At 44.7% G+C, this 19,833-nt stretch overlaps 1 protein-coding gene across 3 annotated transcripts in view; it reads left to right on the forward strand.

Moving 5' to 3' along the window:
- The window catches only part of LOC106611949 (A disintegrin and metalloproteinase with thrombospondin motifs 2), a 196,313-nt gene extending 176,845 nt beyond the window's left edge, over positions 1 to 19,468 (forward strand). For 2 of the 3 annotated variants that reach the window (XM_014212651.2, XM_045724031.1), the window contains 17 exons: positions 184 to 289; positions 716 to 859; positions 1,175 to 1,307; positions 1,760 to 1,789; positions 3,161 to 3,274; positions 3,501 to 3,646; positions 3,902 to 4,077; positions 6,429 to 6,562; positions 6,764 to 6,887; positions 7,400 to 7,480; positions 7,591 to 7,757; positions 7,829 to 7,988; positions 8,099 to 8,231; positions 8,432 to 8,639; positions 9,632 to 9,761; positions 10,450 to 10,542; positions 17,363 to 19,468. In XM_014212651.2, coding sequence (XP_014068126.2) covers positions 184 to 289; positions 716 to 859; positions 1,175 to 1,307; positions 1,760 to 1,789; positions 3,161 to 3,274; positions 3,501 to 3,646; positions 3,902 to 4,077; positions 6,429 to 6,562; positions 6,764 to 6,887; positions 7,400 to 7,480; positions 7,591 to 7,757; positions 7,829 to 7,988; positions 8,099 to 8,231; positions 8,432 to 8,639; positions 9,632 to 9,761; positions 10,450 to 10,542; positions 17,363 to 18,291 — 3,008 coding nt within the window. In that variant the 3' untranslated portion in view covers positions 18,292 to 19,468. The remainder of the gene's footprint in view (positions 1 to 183; positions 290 to 715; positions 860 to 1,174; positions 1,308 to 1,759; positions 1,790 to 3,160; positions 3,275 to 3,500; positions 3,647 to 3,901; positions 4,078 to 6,428; positions 6,563 to 6,763; positions 6,888 to 7,399; positions 7,481 to 7,590; positions 7,758 to 7,828; positions 7,989 to 8,098; positions 8,232 to 8,431; positions 8,640 to 9,631; positions 9,762 to 10,449; positions 10,543 to 17,362) is intronic. The other variant, XM_045724030.1, reaches the window with a different exon arrangement.
- Positions 19,469 to 19,833: the final 365 nt, after the last annotated feature.

Raw genomic sequence — 19,833 nt, forward strand, 5'->3', positions numbered from 1 at the left:
CCTTCCTCTCTCCCTCCCTGCCTCTCCCTCCCTCTCCCCTCCCTGCCTCTCCCTCTCCCTCCTCTCTCCCTGCCTCTCCTCCCTCCCTACTCTCTTCCTTCCTCTTACTTCCTCTCTCCCTCCATCCCTCCCTCTCACTGCTCTCTCCCTTCCTCCTCTCTCCCTCATGTCTCCTTTCTTCAGGTTATGCTCCAGTAACAGGGATGTGTCACCCAGTGAGGAGCTGTACTCTGAACCATGAGGATGGCTTCTCTTCTGCCTTTGTGGTAGCACACGAGACGGGACATGTGTGAGTACACACACACTCAAACACACACACACACTCATTCAACACAAACACTCAAACACACACACTTAATCACAGACAGACACACACACGCACACTCACACACTCATACTCACTCACACACACTCAAATGCACATACATACATGCACACACAAACACACATACTCACACACACACACTCAAACACACACACACACACACACACACACACACACACACACACACACACACACACACACACACACACACACACACACACACACACACACACACACACACACACACACACACACACACACAGTATCGACTTAGGGCTACACACAATTTAAAAAAACATTCTATCCACCATAACACATTGAAGTAGACCCATACACCTGTTCCTCGGTTCCCCCTCCCTCCCTTCCTGCCTACCTCTCTCTCTCCCCCAGGCTGGGTATGGAGCACGACGGCCAGGGGAATCGCTGTGGAGACGAGGTGCACATGGGGAGCATCATGGCCCCGTTGGTCCAAGCTGCCTTCCACCGCTTCCACTGGTCCCGCTGTAGCCAGCAGGAGCTAGGACGATACCTACAGTGAGTCTATCACACACCTACTGTATACACACACACTTACACACGTTACAATCCAAACAACTTGTTTACATTCCTTTTCACTAGAACTGAATGACTCCAGACCGCAAACAAACTATAGGAACTCCACTCTGTTAGGTCTGCCAGTGTTCAGCATACAGTTCTCCAATATGAAAACTCATGCAGCCTGAGGAGGGGTCCTGAACTGAAATGTTGCTGTTCCAAACAATACAAAATATATTAAAACTCTACCACTCTCCTTTATTCACTGAATATGAAACCACTGCCAGCTCACATCTCTTTTGACTCCTCCCCCAGATCCTACGACTGTCTCCGTGATGACCCCTACGAACATAACTGGCCATCCCTGCCCAGACTTCCTGGTCTGCACTACTCCATGAACGAACAGTGTCGCTTCGACTTCGGCGTGGGCTACGTAATGTGTACCGCGGTAAGAACTCCCCAAAGGAACAAGTGGTATACTAACACATCTACTAACTATATATTAATACTAATATATACGTATATATGTTACCAGAGAAACAAGTATCTATTGCCACCTAACGGTCCTAACGTCTCCCACACTTTTACCATTTCTCAGTAGTTGAAAAGCCAATCACTTCAGCACCACTTCACACTTCAGTCCCCACTGATGCAGTAGGATGAGTAGGGTTACATCCACGCCTGGATAGAGTGGCTCCTCACTCCTCACTGAACTAAGTCCCCACTGACCTAAGCCCCCACTTGAAGAAGTATTTTCCTTAAAGCATCTTGACACTGAAGAGCTCATCTTTTTAGACAGACTGTTCAAGAGCTGTTCTGATTGAGAGTTGAGCTGACCTACTCTTTGCTTTGCACACGTTGCTAGATTACCCTGTATTCTGTTGTCAAACCATTCTTTAGCTGCAAAAGGTGAGCCAGGCTGGAACACAGGTAAGGTCACCCCCCCCCTCCCCCACACCCCCCCTCGGAGCCACGTGGCCGCTTTTTCTTTTTCCTCTGATTGATATCAGTATTGTCGTCGTCGTTGCAACGTTACTCGTACATTTTTTATTTATTTAGTTCTGCCCATCGTCACATTATTGTGCCTGGCATGTGTGCTGCAGGATTCTATACATGATCTCTGTTTCTGGTTCCCATATAGTACCTACCAAGGAGAAAAGTAAAACGCTGGATTTGTCCCGAACAGCTTTCCTGGATCTCATAGCCAGACAAAGTCAACAATAGCAAATGAGCTCAACCCTGACACATGCATGGCACCTTTTACTGTAAATGTCTGAGTGACTTTTTGGCCGTTCAGAAAGACATATTGGCATGTAGAACATAGGTAGAAAAGGGTGGAAAGAAAGAGAGAGAGAAGTTTCCAGACAGAAAGAAAAGTCTGGAGCAAAAGCTGCTTTTCTATGTTCAGGTTTAGGATCCTGCAGTGTCGCGTGCCAGCTTACCAAGCTGATGTCATCAGTGCCAACCAACCATCAGGCTGACTTTTGGCCCTGTTGTAACCTCAACTGGAGGAGTCACCTGAGGTCATTCTGGGTAGGGAGTCTGGCTCGGCACTGTTATTGTGGCAAGGGGACAGAGGGGGGAGCAGAGGGAAACAGCTGAGAGAGAAGAGAGTTTGTCACAGATCTAAGATCAGTTTATTCTCCCCAGCATCCTTACCTGAACCATTAGGGGCATAGAATGAAAAACTGACTAAGGACAACTTTATTCTTCTCTGAACCAATGATTGGTCATGTTGACCATTTTATATTCACCTTCTGCCCTCCTCTCTGACCCCACAGAGCTGCAGGGTGTCTCAGTCAGAGTCTCTCTCTCCTCATCCTCTTTGGTTGTGTCGGCATGCTCTCTGGCTTCCTGTACAGCCGTATTGTTGTAACAGTGAACCAGTGATGGACTACTACAGTACACCACCGTCTGGACTCCTGTGGATGTTATTATTTTGTATATTTTCTTGTACATGTGCAGTGCAGTCAGTGGTACATTTGATTTGTTATCTCTGGTGTAGTAGGACTGAGGTGATTTATGGAATGCTCTGTGATGCTAGCTACTCCCAGTTCTGTGATGCTAGCTACTCCCAGTTCTGTGATGCTAGCTACTCCCAGTTCTGTGATGCTAGCTACTCCCAGTTCTGTGATGCTAGCTACTCCCAGTGACTGGTGTGCATATCAGACAGATCTGTTCTTTCTTGTGACTGTTGCAGGTCACCTGTCTACTCTGGTGATATGTTAAGGTACTGGCTGTGTGTGTTTAATGTGAGCGGGCATGTGTGTGAGGATGTCTCTCTCTCTCTGTCCATTGCAGTACCGGACGTTTGACCCCTGCAAACAGCTGTGGTGCAGCCACCCTGACAACCCCTTCTTCTGCAAGACCAAGAAAGGACCACCAATCGACGGAACCATGTGTGGGGACGGGAAGGTACACTAATATAAGCACGGACGCATGCAAACACACACGCACGCACGCACACACACACACACACACATACACATAAACACACACGTAAACACACCCACACCCACACACATAAACACACAAACCTACATACATAATATTATTAATATTATACATACTCACACACACCACAGTAATGGTCAAAAATGATGCTATCTGACAGTCTCTCCCCTTTCTCATCTTACCACAGCACTGCTTCAAAGGTCACTGTATCTGGCTGACCAATGACATGATAAAGCAGGATGGTGGGTGGGGCGTGTGGAGCCAGTTTGGGTCCTGCACTCATACCTGTGGAGGAGGGGTGCAGTTCAGAAACCGCAAATGTGACAACCCCAGGTACATAAATATCAAACAATATCAAACAACTATCAAACAAATCTACCTAGCAACATTTCCATGGTATCATAGTGAAAAGGTGTTAGATCTTGTCCTAACAGAACATAACCAACATGGCATCATTGCTATCCATCACATAGTGAAGGTTTTGCAAAAAGATATGCGTCATCACTGTTCACATCGACCTAGTTTAACATTTCTACCCCTCCCTCCCTCCCTCTCTCTCTCTCTACCCTCTCCCCCTGTCCTCCCTAGGCCTGCTAACGGAGGTCGTACCTGTCTGGGTGCTAACTACCAGTTCCAGCTGTGTAACAGCCAGGAGTGTGAGGAGCTGTACAGTGACTTCAGGGAGGAGCAGTGCCGTAGGATGGACACTGAGTATGAGTTCCACAACAACAAACACCACTGGCTTCCTTATGAACACACCGAACGTAAGTGGCCTACACACAGATACACTTCCCCAAATGGTCGGTTGGGACGGAGACACTTGCGGGCCTTAAGTCGGCTCCTTTTGCTTTGTGGCCAAAGTCTGTTGTATCTGATGTAGGGATTGTGTGGAGGCAGATTGAGAGTTATGTTATGGTCAACGACAGCTGGTTTTCTGCTGAGCAGTGTGAAAACACCTATATTCAAAAACAAAACTCTTGTCTTTCAACCTTTCTAAAACAACAACCCCTTTCCTGAACCCATCTTAAAAAAAACTATATTTGAACTCTCTCACTCCACCTAATCACACTAACGTCATCTGAGCTCTTTTCCAGCCTCTCTCTCGCCCCCCCCTCTCTCTCTCTCTCTCTCTCTTCCCCCTCTCTCATCCCCTATCTCTCTCTCTCTCTCTCTCTCCGTCCCTCCCTCCCTCGCCAGCCAGCCAGCTGTTGTGAATCATAGAGCATATGTTTAAACCATCAGAACTCAGAAATAGGAATCCCATCTCTTCTTTCTCTCCATGTCTCCAAAAACTCCCTTCCGTCATCTAGAAGTGTGTGTGTGTGTGTGTGTGTGTGTGTGTGTGTGTGTGTGTGTGTGTGTGTGTGTGTGTGTGTGTGTGTGTGTGTGTGTGTGTGTGTGTGTGTGTGTGTGTGTGTGTGTGTGTGTGTGTGTGTTTGCAGAGTGTGTGAGGCTTGCGGATCCACTCCTTCTAAGTGGAGGTGTCAGTGCCTCCTCGCTGCGTATTAACTGATGGTCCCAGTAAAGGGCAGAGCTTGAGGAAAAACGCTGACGCGTCTCTCAGTCTAATCCAGGGTCACAGTGGACTATGCACAGCGCTGCGCCCAGGATAACAGTCCCAACGCTAAATTGTTTTTCTCTACATTGTCATTTCTAAATGCCATCCTTTTGAGAAAGGCCTTCCCATGGTCTTTATTTGAGCTCAAATGACTCAAGTATGTGGGGAGAGAAAAGGAATGAAAGAGAAGGGGGGAAAGGTATAGGTAAGGAGAGAGGTTGGAATGAATTCCATTAGTGTGTTGTCATCTCCAGGGTTTAGAGATGTGAGAACGGGAGTCAGTCTGTGTTTGAGTCCAGACGTTGCTCCAGACCAAATAATCAGTTATGCCTGTTGTGAAATACTGTCGTTAACATCCTCCTAACAATAGTTTCAAAAAACACTTTTACAGGCACTGATTGTTCCAGCTGCTTTGGTCATCCAGGGTCCAGCTGGTCAGGGGGATCAGTCAACCCTTCTCACCCAGAGAACTCTCTCTATTTCTGGGATGATCATTGGTGACGGCCTCCTCCCTGGGGACTCTGGCTGGAAGATTGAGGGAGTGAGGGACTGCGTAATGGAATAGCATCACCATTAGTGGACTTGCGTTTCTAATACTCTGTCATATCCGTAAAGGAATCACAGTGCGTTCTGAACATAGCGTACAGAAGACATAGTCATCTCAGATCACACAGTGGTTCTGCGGCTAGCTAAGTACAATCTGACTGGATAGGTCATGTGTACAATCAAACTCTGGGCCATTTTTGTTGCAGCAAGTAGACATACACATTGAACAGTCAAATCCACCTTAAAGCTAATCTCACATGACATACTGTACATTATAGCCATGGCATAGTCGGGGTAGACACATGTCTGAGAGATTACATAAACACATACATGCTAGACAAAGATCCTCCACGGCCTTCTCTGAGCTGTGTCTTTATTGTAGAGGATATATGCTAGGTCTGCCTTGTACTCCTAAGTGATTTACCTGTTTAGTATCGATTCAGATCTCTTTACAACCTGTTCAGTATGAATCCAGATCTCTTTACAACCTGTTCAGTATGAATCCAGATCTCTTTACAACCTGTTCAGTATGAATCCAGATCTCTTTACAACCTGTTCAGTATGAATCCAGATCTCTTTACAACCTGTTCAGTATGAATCCAGATCTCTTTACAACCTGTTCAGTATGAATCCAGATCTCTTTACAACCTGTTCAGTATGAATCCAGATCTCTTTACAACCTGTTCAGTATGAATCCAGATCTCTTTACAACCTGTTCAGTATGAATCCAGATCTCTTTACAACCTGTTCAGTATGAATCCAGATCTCTTTACAACCTGTTCAGTATGAATCCAGATCTCTTTACAACAGTATGTTGTCATAGTTCTGCATATGGGTCTGTTGCTAACTATATGTAAATATAGCATTGTAACGTGTGTGTGTGTGTGTGTGTGTGTGTGTGTGTGTGTGTGTGTGTGTGTGTGTGTGTGTGTGTGTGTGTGTGTGTGTGTGTGTGTGTGTGTGTGTGTGTGTGTGTGTGTGTGTGTGTGTGTGTGTGTGTGTGTTGTGCAGCTAAGCAGCGCTGCCACCTCCATTGCCAGTCCAAGGAGACCAGAGACAAGATCAACATGCAGAGGCTGGTCCAAGACGGCACGCTCTGCTCATATAGAGACCCCTACAGCGTGTGTGTGAGTGGGGACTGTAAGGTCAGTCTGTGTGTCTGTGGGTTTGTTTTAAGGTTATGTGGGGTTACACAATGCTAGTCCATTTTGCAACCCAAATGATGTGTGTGTGACTGTGTGAGGTGTCAGTGTTCATAACTTTGTGAAGTGTGTGTGTCCATATTAAGTCTAGGTGTGTGTCTTTGTGTGTGTGTATGTGTGTGTGCATACACGTGTGTGTTGCAGAAAGTGGGCTGTGACGGCGTGGTAGGGTCCTCTCAACAGGAGGATAAGTGCGGCGTCTGTGGAGGAGACAACTCCAGCTGCAAGATCATCAATGGCAACTTCACACGAAGTGCCAAGAAACAAGGTACACACACACCATCACCACCACACTGGCAGGCAGAGACCAATGAGGTAAAGTGTAGCTCAGTTGTCAGACCCTGGAACATGAGAAAACAGATCAGGAAGTGAGATAGATGTAGTTGTTTTCCCGGCCTCTGATGATGATGATGATGATGATGATGATGATCCCCTGGATATCTAACTAAAGAGCCTCCTCTACTGGTCACAGAGAGACAGTGAGCTGGCCAGAGTCATGTCCAAACGCTATGCCAGGACGTCATATTAAATCATTATCATCCAGCTGAAATAAGGAAGGAACTCATTTTTCTACATTTCCTGGACAACTGTTGTTGACCCTGGCTTGCAAAACTTACAGCAGCACAGTTAAAGTCTTATTTGAAGCAAGTTAAAAGTCACTACATGAACCCTGTGTTCCTCAGACGAACAATAACGTTTAGTGAAAATGTATCCTGACCAAGTTGAAAAGACATCTGTGGGTGTCTGGACCTTATGGCAATGTGTGTGTTTTCCTTTCAGGTTTCCTCAAAGTACTTGAAATCCCTAGAGGGGCCAGACACCTACTGATCCAGGAGATTAAGCCAACAGCTCACATCCTAGGTGTGTGCGTGTGCATGCGTGCGTTTGCGTGCGAGTGCTTGTGTTTGTGCGCGTGTGTGTGTGTGCACATGTGTGTGTATTCCAATCTATAATTCCACCTCCCTCCCCAGCGGTGAAGAACCAGGCTTCAGGACAGTTTTTCCTGAACGCGGAGGGAGACCTCCCAGAATCCCGTGCGGTCATAGAAAAGGGCGTGGAGTGGGAGTATGTGAATAATGACCACGACAAGGAGACACTACAGACGAATGGACCGCTCAGACACGGGGTCCTAATCATGGTACGCACACACAGAAACACACACACTAACACCGACAAATGTAATACATACTGTTGTCTCCTTGTGTCCAGGTGCAGTCCCATGGAGATGCCAAGGTGACCCTGTCCTATAAGTACATCATCCATATGGACCTTCTCTCTGCCATAGAGAATAACATGCTGCTGGATGACACCTCCTTCTACGAGTGGGCCCTGAAGAAATGGTCCTACTGCTCCAAGCCCTGTGGGGGAGGTATTTTACAGTGACACCGCTTACACAGGAAGAAATTGGGGAACAATGTAGGAGTTTTGGATGAGGATCTATTTGTCTAACAGATGTTTGTGTGTGTTGTGCCTGGAAAGGTAAGCAGTACACCCGGTACGGCTGTAGAAGGAGAGCAGACAGTAAGATGGTCCACCGACGCTACTGTGAGAACATCAAGAAGCCTCGCGCCATCAGCAGAGACTGCAACCAGAAGGAGTGCTCCCAGCCCATGTACGTATGGATGGGTGGTTTAGATGGATGTTTACATAGAGAATGGCCCCATACAATTTCACTCCTTGTTCCCTACACTGTGAACCTGTCAACACCAAAGAGGTTAAAGAGGAAGGGGCTAGTGATCAAAATGTCACCAGGTCTAAGATGTATGTCTTTGTCTGTGCCTCCCTCTAACTCTCTGTTCTATGTCTGTCTAGCTGGGAGGATGGTCCGTGGGAGCCGTGCAGTAAGACGTGTGGTAAAACGGGGTACCAGATGAGATCTGTTCGCTGTGTCCAGCCCTTAGACAACGGCAACAAGCGCTCCATCCACAGCAAGTACTGCAACGACGACCGCCCTGAAGCACGCAGACCATGTAACAGAGAGCTCTGCCCCGCACAGTGGAGAGTAGGGTCCTGGACACAGGTAGGGATGGATGGGGACTGGGGGTGCTGGGAGGGTGGGACCAGGTGTGTAGGTGTGTCTTTGAGGGTGAGACCAAGTGTGTAGGGATGTCTGTGAGGGTGGGAACAGGTGTGTAGGGATGTCTGTGAGGGTGGGACCAGGTGTGTAGGGATGTCTGTGAGGGTGGGACCAGGTGTGTAGGGGTGTCTTTGAGGGTGAGACCAAGTGTGTAGGGATGTTGTGAGGGTGGGAACACGTGTGTATGGATGTCTGTGAGGGTGGGACCAGGTGTGTAGGGGTATCTGTGAGGGTGGGACCAGGTGTGTAGGGATGTCTGTGAGGGTGGGACCAGGTGTGTAGGGATGTCTGTGAGGGTGGGACCAGGTGTGTAGGGGTGTCTGTGAGGGTGGGAACAGGTGTGTAGGGGTGTCTGTGAGGGTGGGACCAGGTGTGTAGGGATGTCTGTGAGGGTGGGACCAGGTGTGTAGGGGTGTCTGTGAGGGTGGGACCAGGTGGGTAGGGATGTCTGTGAGGGTGGGAACAGGTGTGTAGGGATGTCTGTGAGGGTGGGACCAAGTGTGTAGGGGTGTCTTTGAGGGTGAGACCAAGTGTGTAGAGATGTCTGTGAGGGTGGGAACAGGTGTGTAGGGATGTCTGTGAGGGTGGGACCAGGTGTGTAGGGGTGTCTGTGAGGGTGGGACCAGGTGTGTAGGGATGTCTGTGAGGGTGGGACCAGGTGTGTAGGGGTGTCTGTGAGGGTGGGACCAGGTGTGTAGGGGTGTCTGTGAGGGTGGGAACAGGTGTGTAGGGGTGTCTGTGAGGGTGGGAACAGGTGTGTAGGGGTGTCTGTGAGGGTGGGAACAGGTGTGTAGGGGTGTCTGTGAGGGTGGGAACAGGTGTTTTGTAGGTGTGTGTGTGTGTGTTGTTGTGTAGGTGTGTGTGTTGTTGTGTAGGTGTGTGTGTTGATTTGAATAGCCTATTCCCACACTCTTTTCTGTGTTGTGTGACCACAGTGCTCCGTGACGTGTGCCAACGGGACACAGCAGAGGCAGGCGGTTTGTCACACGCGTGACAACACCATCGGTCTGTGTCTGGACAGAAAGCCAGACACCATACGCATATGTCGCCTGGTGCCCTGTCCCAGTGAGTATTATGGCCCCGTTATAACTCGTCTTATTTCGTTCCCTTGTGCCACTACTCGCTAGCAGCATCCCACCCTGCATCCCACTGCTGGCTTACCTCTGATGAGAGACCAGATGCTGCTGGAAGAGATGTTGGAGGGCCAGTAGGGGGCCCTCTTTTCTCTGGTCTAAGAAGATCCCAATGTCGCAGGACATTGAAGGACACCCTGCCCTGTCCTGTCCTGTCCTGCCCTGCGCAGGTTGCTGTCTTTCAGATGGGATGTTAAGCAGGTGTCTTGACTCTCTGTGGTCATGAAAAATCACGTTACTTATCGTCAGAGTAGGGGTGTTAACCCCGGTGGCATGGCTAAATTCCCAACCTGGCTCCATTCCATCATGGCTACCTAATCATCTCCCTCATTCCTAATTGGCATATATCACTCCTCACCTCACCATCTGATAGCTGGTGTTTGGTGGTTGTTGGTATCATCCAGGTTGGTGCTACACATTGGTGGTGGATGTTTCCCTCTGCTATGTAAAGTGCTTTGATTACCTCAGTTAGAAGGAAAGCTCTTTAGAAATAAAATCCATTATTCTTTATTATTACTACTGATTGGTGTACTAAGGTAATGTAAATAGACAGTAGAAGTCTCTCCTGACTCATAGTCGTTTTCCTCTCTGATGTTTTTCCCTCCTTGCTCCATCTCCAGGAGGCTCGTCGGACCTGAATAAGAACGGCAACATCCTGATCCAGTGGCTGTCCCGTCCAGACCCAGACTTGCCCTACCAGAGGAACACTTCACGTAAAAAACCATCCCTTTATAGCTCTGGGCCCGGCCTCCAGTGCATGGCTGTCCTGACCTGGACCCTGACCTCTTTCTCTGTCCTCTTCACCCTGCAACAGGCCTGGGCAAGGGGTCCTGGGGGCAGGCTCACCCCCTGACCACCCCCCCACCCCCACCCCTGTGTCCGTGCCTGTGCCCGCGCCCGCAAGCGAGTGCCAGCTTTTCGCTTCTCTTTTGGGGGGTGTGTGTCTCTCTCTCTCTGTGTGTGAGACAGCTCTGATTGGGGGACATCTCTGGCTCCTGTGTGCTGATTGGTTGGTTGGTTCTCTCTTGCTCTGTCTCTCTCTTCTCTTATCTCTCTCTCTCTTTTGTGGAGCATTGTGTTGTAACCGCTGGCCAGTCCAAACTAAAACAAAAAACAATTAAACATTGAAGAGAAGCTGGAAATGGAAAATGGCGAACAGGTTTGATTGGCGGCTCTTAGTGGTGTCGAAGAGCCAGTGAGGCGTGAGCCCACCCCTCTGTTTGGCGGCCATGTTTTGAGTGAGCTAGCTGCAAGATGTCATGGGTCACGCTCCTGAGATGCGGCTGCGATTGTGTTGGGGGTCACCACGCCGTCATCGTCCAAGGTGACAAGTGTGAAATTAACGAAGGGAAAAAATATATAAATAAAAAAGAAGTGTAAAAAGAAAAGAAACTAAAGCTTTATTGTGAATGTGATCTTGTCACAATGAGGACATCTTTGCTAAAGTGCTCATCTCACATCCTGGTTCCATTCTAGAATGACAACGACGGTTTATCTCGTTCTCGGTCCCATTCTCAGACTGACAGGAACTCAGCACAGGAGGTGACACAAACCAACACTTTTTAGGAATATTATATACGGAGCTGTTGGGTGAAGAGGTGAAGAGTGCAGAAGAGTAAAAGGCTAATGAAAACAGGGTAGTTTTACCATGTGAGGTTGCTTCCGATTTCACCCTCATCAGACATCCTCTCTTTGACTGTTATATTAAAGTTCAATAACTGCAGCTTATTTATGCTTGCAAACTTTAAAACAAATACATCTATAAATATATTTGTATATATATATATATATATATATATATATATATATATATATGTATATGTGTGTGTGTATATGTATGTACAGTACCAGTCAAAAGTTTGGACACACCTACTCATTCAAGGGTTTTTCTTTATTTTTACTATTAAAGAATAATAGTATAATACGAGAATAATAGTGAAGACATCAAAACTATGAAATAACACATATGGAATCATGTAGTAACCCTAAAAGTGTTTCTGAAAATATTTTAGATTTTAGATTCTTTAAAGAAGCCACCCTTTGCCTTGATTACAGCTTTGCACACTCTTGGCATTTTCTCAACCAGCTTCACATGGAATGCTTTTCCAACCATCTTAAAGGAGTTTCCACATATGTTGAGCACTTGTTGGCTGCTTTTCCTTCACTCTGCGGTCCAACTCATCCCAAACCATCTCAATTGGGTTGAGATCGGGTGATTGTGGAGGCCAGGTCATCTGATGCAGCACCATCACTCTCCTTCTTGGTCAAATAGCCCTTGAGGTGTGTTTTGGGTCATTGTCCTGTTGAAAAACAAAATGATAGTCCCACTAAATGCAAACCAGATGGGATGGCATATTGCTGCAGAATGCTGTGGTAGCCATGCTGGTTAAGTGTGCCTTGAATTCTAAATAAATCCAGACAGTGTCACCAGAAAAGCACCCCCACACCATCACACCTCCTCCTCCATGCTTCACGGTGGGAACCACACATGCGGAGATCATCCGTTCACCTACTCTGCGTCTCACAAAGACTCATCAGACAAAAGTACAGATTTCCACCGGTCTAATGTCCATTGCTCATGTTTCTTGGCCCAAGCAAATCTGTGTTATTATTTGTTATTATTTGTGTCCGTTAGTAGTGGTTTCCTTGCAGCAATTTAACCATGAAGGCCTGATTCACGCAGTCTACTCTGAACAGTTGATGTTTAGATCTGTCTGTTACTTTAACTCTGTGAAGCATTTATTTGGGCTCTAATCTGAAGTGCAGTTAACTCTAATGAACTTATCCTCTGCAGCAGAGGTAACTCTGGGTCTTCCTTTCCTGTGGCGGTCCTCATGAGAGACAGTTTTGTCATAGCGCTTGATTGTTATTGCGACTGCACTTAAAGAAACGTTCAAATTTCTTGATATTTTCCGGTTTGACTGACCTTCATGTCTTAAAGTAATGATGGACTGTCGTTTATCTTTGGTTATTTGAGCTGTTCTTGACATAATATGGACTTGGTCTTTTACCAAATATGTCTATCTTCTGTATACCATCCCTACCTTGTCACAATACAACTGATTGGCTCAAACACATTAACCTGTTGGGGCTACAGGTTAGCAATGAACCCCGAGCCGGGATTGCTAACAAGGGTGGAAATTCAAAACATCAAAAATCTAATAATTTCAATTTCTCAAACAATCAACTATTTTACACAATTTAAATGATAAACATCTCCTTAATCTAACCACATTGTTCGATTTTCAAAGAGGCTTTACGGCAAAAGCATAAAGTTAGATTATGTTAGGACAGTACATAGCCACAAAAGTACAAACATCCATTTTCAATTCAAGGTCAGGCGTCACCAAAAGCAGAAACCAGCTTGAATTATGCACTAACTTTTGTCAATCTCCATCAGATGACACTCCTAGGACATTATGTTATACAATACATGCATTTTTTGTTCCATCAAGTTCATATTTATATCCAAAAACAGCATTTTACAGTAGCGTGAAATTCAGATTTTTTCTTCTCTGAAATGCTTCCGGTGAACATAACAAAATTACTATTCGAAAACATTGGTAAATTATAATATTGTCATTCAAAGAATAATATATTATCATCTCGTAATTGCTACCGAATGGCCAGATCTCAAAATAACTTTACTGGGAAATCACATTTTGCAATAAACGGGGTGCTATGCTAAGAACAACAGGCTATGCTATACAGTTAGCATCATCTAAAATCGATAATAACATTGTAAATATCCCCTTACCTTTGATTATCTCCATCAGAAGGCAGGCATCCCAGGTCCGGAAGGCATCCCAGGTCCGGAACAAATGTGGTTTCTTTTGACAAAGTTCATAATTTATGTCCAAATAACACCAAGTACTTAGCGTTCATTATGCTCCCACAAAACGTGGTGGGGGGCTGGTAAAATCACGCCCGAAAAGCTAAAAAAACCTAGTAAATAATCTATTTATGTTCGTTCAAACATGTCAAATGTTGTTTAGCATTAATCTTTTGGTCCATTTTTAACGTTAAACATCAGTAATATTTTCACACAACCTATCCTATGTCTAGATAAAAAATGATGACAAACTCACGTTTCTCAGATTTATGCGCAGGCGCAAAAAAATGAAGTGATGACATGTCAACTTCCTTGGATTCTAATTTGCTCTCTGTTTATCATAGACGCTTCAAACAACTTTATAAAGATCGTTGACATCTAGTGGAAGCCGTAGGTGTTGCGAAATGAATCCTTTCTCACTATGGTATCTATAAAACAATGACACTAAATAGTACAGTCACAAAATTCACATTTTTTTGGATCTATTTTTCACAGGTTTTTGCCTGCAATATGAGTTTTATTATACTTACAGACACCATTCAAACTGTTTTAGAAAATTCAGAGTGTTTTCTATCCGAATGTGTTAATAATATGCATATCCTAGCTTCTGAGTTGGTGTAGGAGGCAGTTAAAAATGGGCACATATTTTTTTCAAAATGTCTCAATACTGCCCCCGAGCCCCAACAGGTTTTAAGAAGGAAAGAAATTCCACAAATTAACTTTTAACAAGGCACACCTGTTAATTGAAATGCATTCCAGGTGACTACCTCATGAAGATGGTTGGGAGAATGCCAAGAGTGTGCAAAGCTGTCATCAAGGCTAAGGGTGGTTACTTTGAAGAATCTCAAATATAAAATATATTTGAATTTGTTTAACACTGTTTTGGTTACTACATGATTCCATATGTGTTATTTCATAGTTTTGATGTCTTCACTATTATTCTACAATGTAGACAATAGTACAAATAAAGAAAAACACTTGAATGATTAGGTGTGTCCAAACTTTTGACTGGTACTGTATATATACTGTATATGAAAATCTATATGAGTAACAATAATATGAATAATAATGTTTAACCATGAATAAGCTGTAGTTCATTATAACCTACAGACTGCTATTGATCACTTCGATCCTTGACTGTTAAGTGTATTTTTTGTTATTTATTTTACATGAATAATACAGAAGTTAATATTTATAATGAGTAAAGTGTCAGGGGGGAAGGGGTATAGATCTATATTATGCAGGACATGGTCAGTTAGTTGCCGCTCCATTTTTTTCAGATGGATGGGGTTTACTGTTGCTCCTTATTTTCTTTAGGGAAAGGATCACGTTTCTGTCATGCACATTTGCATCCCTTACGTGTGTGTGTGTGTGTGTGTGTGTGTGTGTGTGTGTGTGTGTGTGTGTGTGTGTGTGTGTGTGTGTGTGTGTGTGTGTGTGTGTGTGTGTGTGTGTGTGTGTGTGTGTGTGTGTGTGTGCAAAGGTGCATGTCTGAGTGTGTGTGTGTGTGCAAAGGTGCATGTCTGAGGTGTGTGTGTGTGTGTGTGTGTGTGTGTGTGTGTGTGTGTGTGTGTGTGTGTGTGTGTGTGTGTGTGTGTGTGTGTGTATGTTCATGCAGGCTTCTCGTAGACATACAACTCTGAAACAGAAATACCTCATAAACCTTCATTTGAAAGCATCAGATCTTGTTTTTCCTTTTGTGATGAACATTTAACACATGAACAATGCCTTATCTTGGATTGAATGTAATGGCATTTATCTGTGAAAGAGAAGGCTTTACTCATCAAAACCTTTATTAATCACTTAAAGGCAGCTTCAAACTAACAGGCAAACACAGGCAAACCATCAGAACCTGCAACAAGCAAAAGGTTTGGACCGTGGTCTGACCACCGGGTACGGTTTAGGAAGGGCCCAGGGTATCGATCGACACTGAGGACGGCATCTAGAAAAACACTTCAGTCTTATCATTGCATTGTGATCACATGTTTCTGTTGTGACTAGTAGCGAGCTATCCGATGTTTCGTGCTGGAGTCGGACGGTAGGAGGCCGATGAAGCTAGACCTTGCAGTGCGATACTGTATATAACGTTGGTGTTGACTATATTTAATAATGTTCATGACTGTTATCTTCTTACTTATGGAAAAAAAATCTATAATATTCTATACTATGGGTAACTCTTTTGTGGCTTCACTAGCCTGCTGGGTGGGGCTGGCTGACGTTGGATTGACGTTGGGGAAACATTCAGAAGGACTATGTGCACTACGTCTATATGCACTTTGATTTATCAGGGAAAAATGTATTCATGTTTTGTAAATGTTTCATATGACACTTAAACGTGCCATTCCAGTTTTTACATCATTCATCATGGAGAATTCTGTATTTTATTTATTCAACTTCAAATCTATTTATTCATTTATGTAAATTATTCATTAGACTTCTTATCAATTGATTAACTAAACTAATTGATTGGTTTACTTCCCAGTAATGAAGTGTTTTACCAAAGTGACTGTGAACTTGTACCTTTCGATACAGTTGATTTATTTTTCTTAAGAAAATAATATATCTATATATTGAGGGGGGAGTACATCTCATTGTTTTAGTTCCTGTCATTATCAACTGCAAAGTTGTATAAATAAAAAAATGTTTTAAAATGCGCTCTCACTCTCTCCTCCTGAGTTTGTGATGGTTTGACTTGGTGTGAGGAGGAGCACATTACAAACTGTCAGTATAACACAACTCAAAGATTGCTCCAACCTTACAAAGGGTAAAACATTGTCCTATAAAGTGATATTGCCATGAATAATGAAAGACGGATTAAAGAAGATCAAGCCTCTTATCCTGCATAAAAAAGATTAACCAAATTATATTGATATAGTATGTTTACACTAATCGGAAACAAATAAAGAAACACAGATAAGATGTCAGAAACATTGTTTGGTCGGCAAAGAGACAAGCAGTGTTGGGGAAGATACTCTAAAATAAAATGTTTACCAAGCTAACAATCACTTCACACTAAAAAAGGTGAAGCCACACTAAACTTTAAGAAAAATACAGTTTACTAAACTAAAGTTACTGTGAAAAAGTAGTTCACTTCATCCAAACTACTTTCTGAAAAAGTATCATTTGTAAATCAGAAATGTCATAGACTAGAAATTACTAGAAAATATCACTTTTGGGTCATATGTTAACAGAATGTGTAATTCAGACAATTAAACACAACAACAATTGTTTCAAGTGAGAATTATACAGGTATTGAAAAAAAAAAAGTTTTGCCTACTTCACCCATATATACTTTTTTTAAGTAGTGTGTGGTTCCAGTAGTTAGCTACACCGCTACATGGCAAAAAAATTTAAATAATAACTACTGAAAATACTACCTAGATTTTAATTTAGTTCAACTACCACAAAGCTACTGCACAATGTAGTTAACTCCTCCACAAGACTGGAGCCAGGTTACTGTTCCAGCACCACAACAACAAAGAACCCACTCTGCTCTTCTTTCCTTTTAGTTGCTATGGACTAATCTGTTGACTCTGCTGTCCATGCTGCTTGGGTCTTCTTTTTCTTCCTTCCTGCTCTAGTTGTTAATGGTCTGACTTTAGTACCTCTACTACTTTACTGGACCGTTTCTAAACACACACACTCCCACAGCGCCATCTCCAGCCCCGCCCAGTCTCAGCTCTGTGTTCTCTCCCCCACAGGCAAGCAGCGTTGCCATGGAGACAGGTCAGTGTTCTGTCGCATGGAGGTGCTGATCCACTACTGCACTCTGCCTGGCTACAAGCGCATGTGCTGCAAATCCTGCAGCAACGTGACGGACAGCAGCCTGAGCACCACCGCCCCGCCCCGGGTCACAGCTGTCCCCCTGCCTCGCCCCCGGCCTCTGCCTCAGCCCAAGGACAACAACACCCCCTTTCAGGCCACGGTTCATCCAAGAAGTACAACACATATACATTATACCACGCCACGCCCAATGAGCACCACAGACACTTATACAACACCCCACCCATACTACACCACATACCCCATCCCCGTGACCCCCAGAGAGACAACCAGGAAGTACCCCTCATTCACCCTCTCCACCAGCACCAGTATATACACTACAACTCCCAGCAGCCCTTTCACTGATATCACCTTTGTCAGCAACAACACCACAGGTGCATCAACCACAACTCCCAGTAGCCTATTCTCCCTGGATGATGTCATAAAGCCAACTGAAACCAACTACTTTGAGGATGTCACATCGCCCAGTGGAACTACTGTCCCCAGCGATGACATCATAGATTGGCCAGATTGCACAGAGTACATATCTGTGAGGGCCACTGTTCCCACAACAGAGCAAACGACAGCCCTGCCTCCCACAACAACCATCGCCACAATGACAGCAAAAAACAAAAAACCCACGTGGCCACCAAGCCGCCAGGAGGAGACCAGAGAGAACAACGCCATCGATGATCCCTACAACCGGATCATCGGAGTGGACAACGACATCTCCCAAAACAACTTGATCCCCAGACGAAGCCGTGTGTTCCTCAGGGAGAGAACACGGAACAAACGCATCCAGGAACTCCTGGAGGAGAAAAGGAACTTTCTGTTGAGGATGAAGCGGGCCCACAGGGGCGCTGTGTGATGACCTTTGACCCTTACCTTCCCCTTTCTCTTATAGAGATTTACCTACGTCTGCTAACAGACTGGAGTTATTATTTAACCCTTAACCTGCCTTGGTGCTCTCTATCAGGCAAAGTCCCACCACACACCCAGAGCCACGGTACAGACATAGATACCACCCTGTTGTTTTACACACACCAACCAGCCACACGGCAAACTGAACTATGCGGAGAGAAAACCAAAGCCAGATGTTTGCACAATTGTTTTGAATGAAAGCGGTTGGTCTTGTTGTACGGCTGAGAGTAGAGCCAGATGAGATGTGGACCGTACATCCTCCTGGACCCGTACCACAACAAGGGAAACTTGTATCTCTCCAAACCTCCCCCAGTGTGCTTAGGTTTTCAGAGCAAGGCACATACAGTAAAAATGTATTATCTTTCATAAGCGGCACATACCTGGATAAGCTCAGGTTGTGAATGGTTGGACCTTCAGGACATTAAAGTCGATAAAGCTCAAAGTAGATTTTATTTATTCTATTTAAATGAAGTCTTATTCCCAAGCACCATGCCTGGACCTAGGTAAGCTTGCTCATCCCGAACAAGTCTAACATTCCATGTTAGATTACAGCCTATGACTGCAGTTGATATGCCCCCTCTTTGAGTCAAACAGACATGAATACCACTCTGGTCCCATTGAATGAAACAGGTTAGATAGGAAGTGCCCATATGTGTTTTGTCTAGGGGTAAGTCCCTAAGGGCCCTGGTCCAAAGTAATGTGCTGTAAAGGGAATAGACTAGGGTTGATTGCCGAGGTTTACCGGGATTTACCGCCCAAAACCACTCCCTTTTCTCTGGATAAATAACTGCAAGAAACCCGTAAATCATAATAAATGATTTATATGAACAGCATGGCGTGAAATGGAACTGTTACATTATATGCAATGTCTAAATTTGGCTTCTCCACAAAATAGAACTGTTCAATTATATGCAATGTCTATATCTGGCTTTTCTCCAGCCTCTGCATGATGAGTCAACGCTCAGGGTGGGGACAGACCCATCTCAGTGTGGAGCGCAGTTCAAGATGCATGTACACCTATCATCTCATTATGGTAACTTGTGACAGGTAGGCCTACATTTGCTGCAGCATAGCCTATGCTACAGTAAAATAAAGAGCGAATGCATGTCTTATTTACACATCTCCTTCTGGCTTTCGGGGGTCACCTTGTTTTTATAATTGTAAAGATGATTGTATTTTTTATTGCAGCTACAGAGTTTTAAAACAGCCTATCAGTCAAATATCATTGCTTTAAATCAGTGCACGCACGAGCTCTCTCGCAATCTTTCTCTCTCTCCATCAACTCCATCCAAATTGCATCCAAAACAGATAATCCTGTTCGAGATTGATATATAGCCCTATATATAGATGACCTAGCCTACCTCTTTCAGGTAATACGTTATTTTCAGCCTTTGATTTAGCTAATTAATGATGGGTTATGCATAATAAGCTTCTAATTTATAGCATCTGTCTCTTGTGCAATATGCAAGCACCTGTGCTCTGCTAGCCT

Source organism: Salmo salar, chromosome ssa09 (genome assembly GCF_905237065.1).
Source record: "Salmo salar chromosome ssa09, Ssal_v3.1, whole genome shotgun sequence".
Lineage (NCBI taxonomy): Eukaryota > Metazoa > Chordata > Actinopteri > Salmoniformes > Salmonidae > Salmo > Salmo salar.